The following is a 1,225-nucleotide window of genomic DNA, read 5'->3' as shown; positions in this document are numbered from 1 at the left end:
GCTGAGAACACTTTTCAAGGTGGCTTTTCACCTCAGGAAAATCCTTCTCTGGAGTTCGCTTTTGCCATTTTATTAATAAGAGGACAGAGGAAAGAATTTGAAAAGCTATCTCCAAGAAGGGGGGCTGGAAGGGGAAATTCAAATTATCAGTAATGACTTTTTTTGCTTCCCCATCTCCAGATAAGGAAGACTGCATTTCACTGGGACTCATGTCATGGATAATTACTGGCTTGATCATGTTTGCCATGATTTCCTGTATCTGCTGTGTCATAGCCTGTTGCTTAAGGCACAAGGTAAGCAAGTCTATGAGATTCTGCACAACCCTCCTTCCAAGGGTCATGGATGGGGAACTTGATTTAATGAGATTTAGAGGGTAGGACAGACACATACTCACTCAGCACATGATGTGGTTTTTTGACAAAGAGACTGAGTTGTTAATTTACCACTGGAATTCAGTCATTGATGACAGCAGCTCAGATTTAATTTTTCTAAGACAGAACTGTTTATTGATTTAAAGGCTGGGAATCAAACGAAAGTGAGCAAATGCTGCACAGGTCAGCAAAATTACTTTGGTAGGCAATTCACCTGATTGTTTTCTTCAAGAAGAGGAAACAAATCATTAGTGGAGCAATTCCAGCTCCTTTCTGGAGCAAAACCACTTAAATAAAGAACCAATTGGCTCAGGAAAGAAAGAAGACCATGGACATTAGTTATTCTTTTGGACAATGTGTGTTTTTCGTTTTCAGTTTATTTTATTCCAAGTTTTCTACATGAGTGCCTGTCTATTCTGACTTTAATATTCCCACTGAGAACTGTCAGAGTAAATGCCTTACTTAAAGAACAAAGGCAGGAGTGGCAGAGATTAGTGATCATAAATTAAATTCATGGCATTTTCTCTCTGTTTGCAGAACCAGCAGTGTGAATCCAGCTCCCATGAGTACAACAGTGAATACATGGCTATGGCAGCACTGAATGCAGCTAAAAAAACAAAAATCTGAGGTTGTATTAAGCTTAGTTGTCCTTGTACCTCTACTTGTGTCTGTTGCAAGGCTTTTTCTAAGAGGGAAGGGCTGCCTGCTGTGTCTCCCATTGATTCTAGGTGGGTGGGTGGGATTGTTACAATAGCTTGTTAATGGAGTTCATGCTGCCCTGTAGCAGGAAAAGAAAATGAAAAGCAAATTCTTTGGAAACCTTTAGAAACAGAATGGTGGGCTGGTTGCTAGAA

At 40.1% G+C, this 1,225-nt stretch overlaps 1 protein-coding gene across 1 annotated transcript in view; it reads left to right on the top strand.

Moving 5' to 3' along the window:
• Positions 1-998, top strand: part of LOC104537704 (inducible T-cell costimulator-like) — a 10,268-nt gene extending 9,270 nt beyond the window's left edge. Inside the window, exons 4-5 of the mRNA XM_010180668.1 lie at positions 181-293; positions 909-998. Of these exons, the coding sequence (XP_010178970.1) occupies positions 181-293; positions 909-998 (203 nt within the window). The remainder of the gene's footprint in view (positions 1-180; positions 294-908) is intronic.
• Positions 999-1,225: the final 227 nt, after the last annotated feature.

The sequence above is a fragment of the Mesitornis unicolor genome, unplaced genomic scaffold (assembly GCF_000695765.1).
Source record: "Mesitornis unicolor isolate BGI_N332 unplaced genomic scaffold, ASM69576v1 scaffold33873, whole genome shotgun sequence".
NCBI classification, from domain to species: Eukaryota; Metazoa; Chordata; class Aves; order Mesitornithiformes; family Mesitornithidae; genus Mesitornis; species Mesitornis unicolor.
This window is presented reverse-complemented; position numbering and strand designations above follow the sequence as displayed.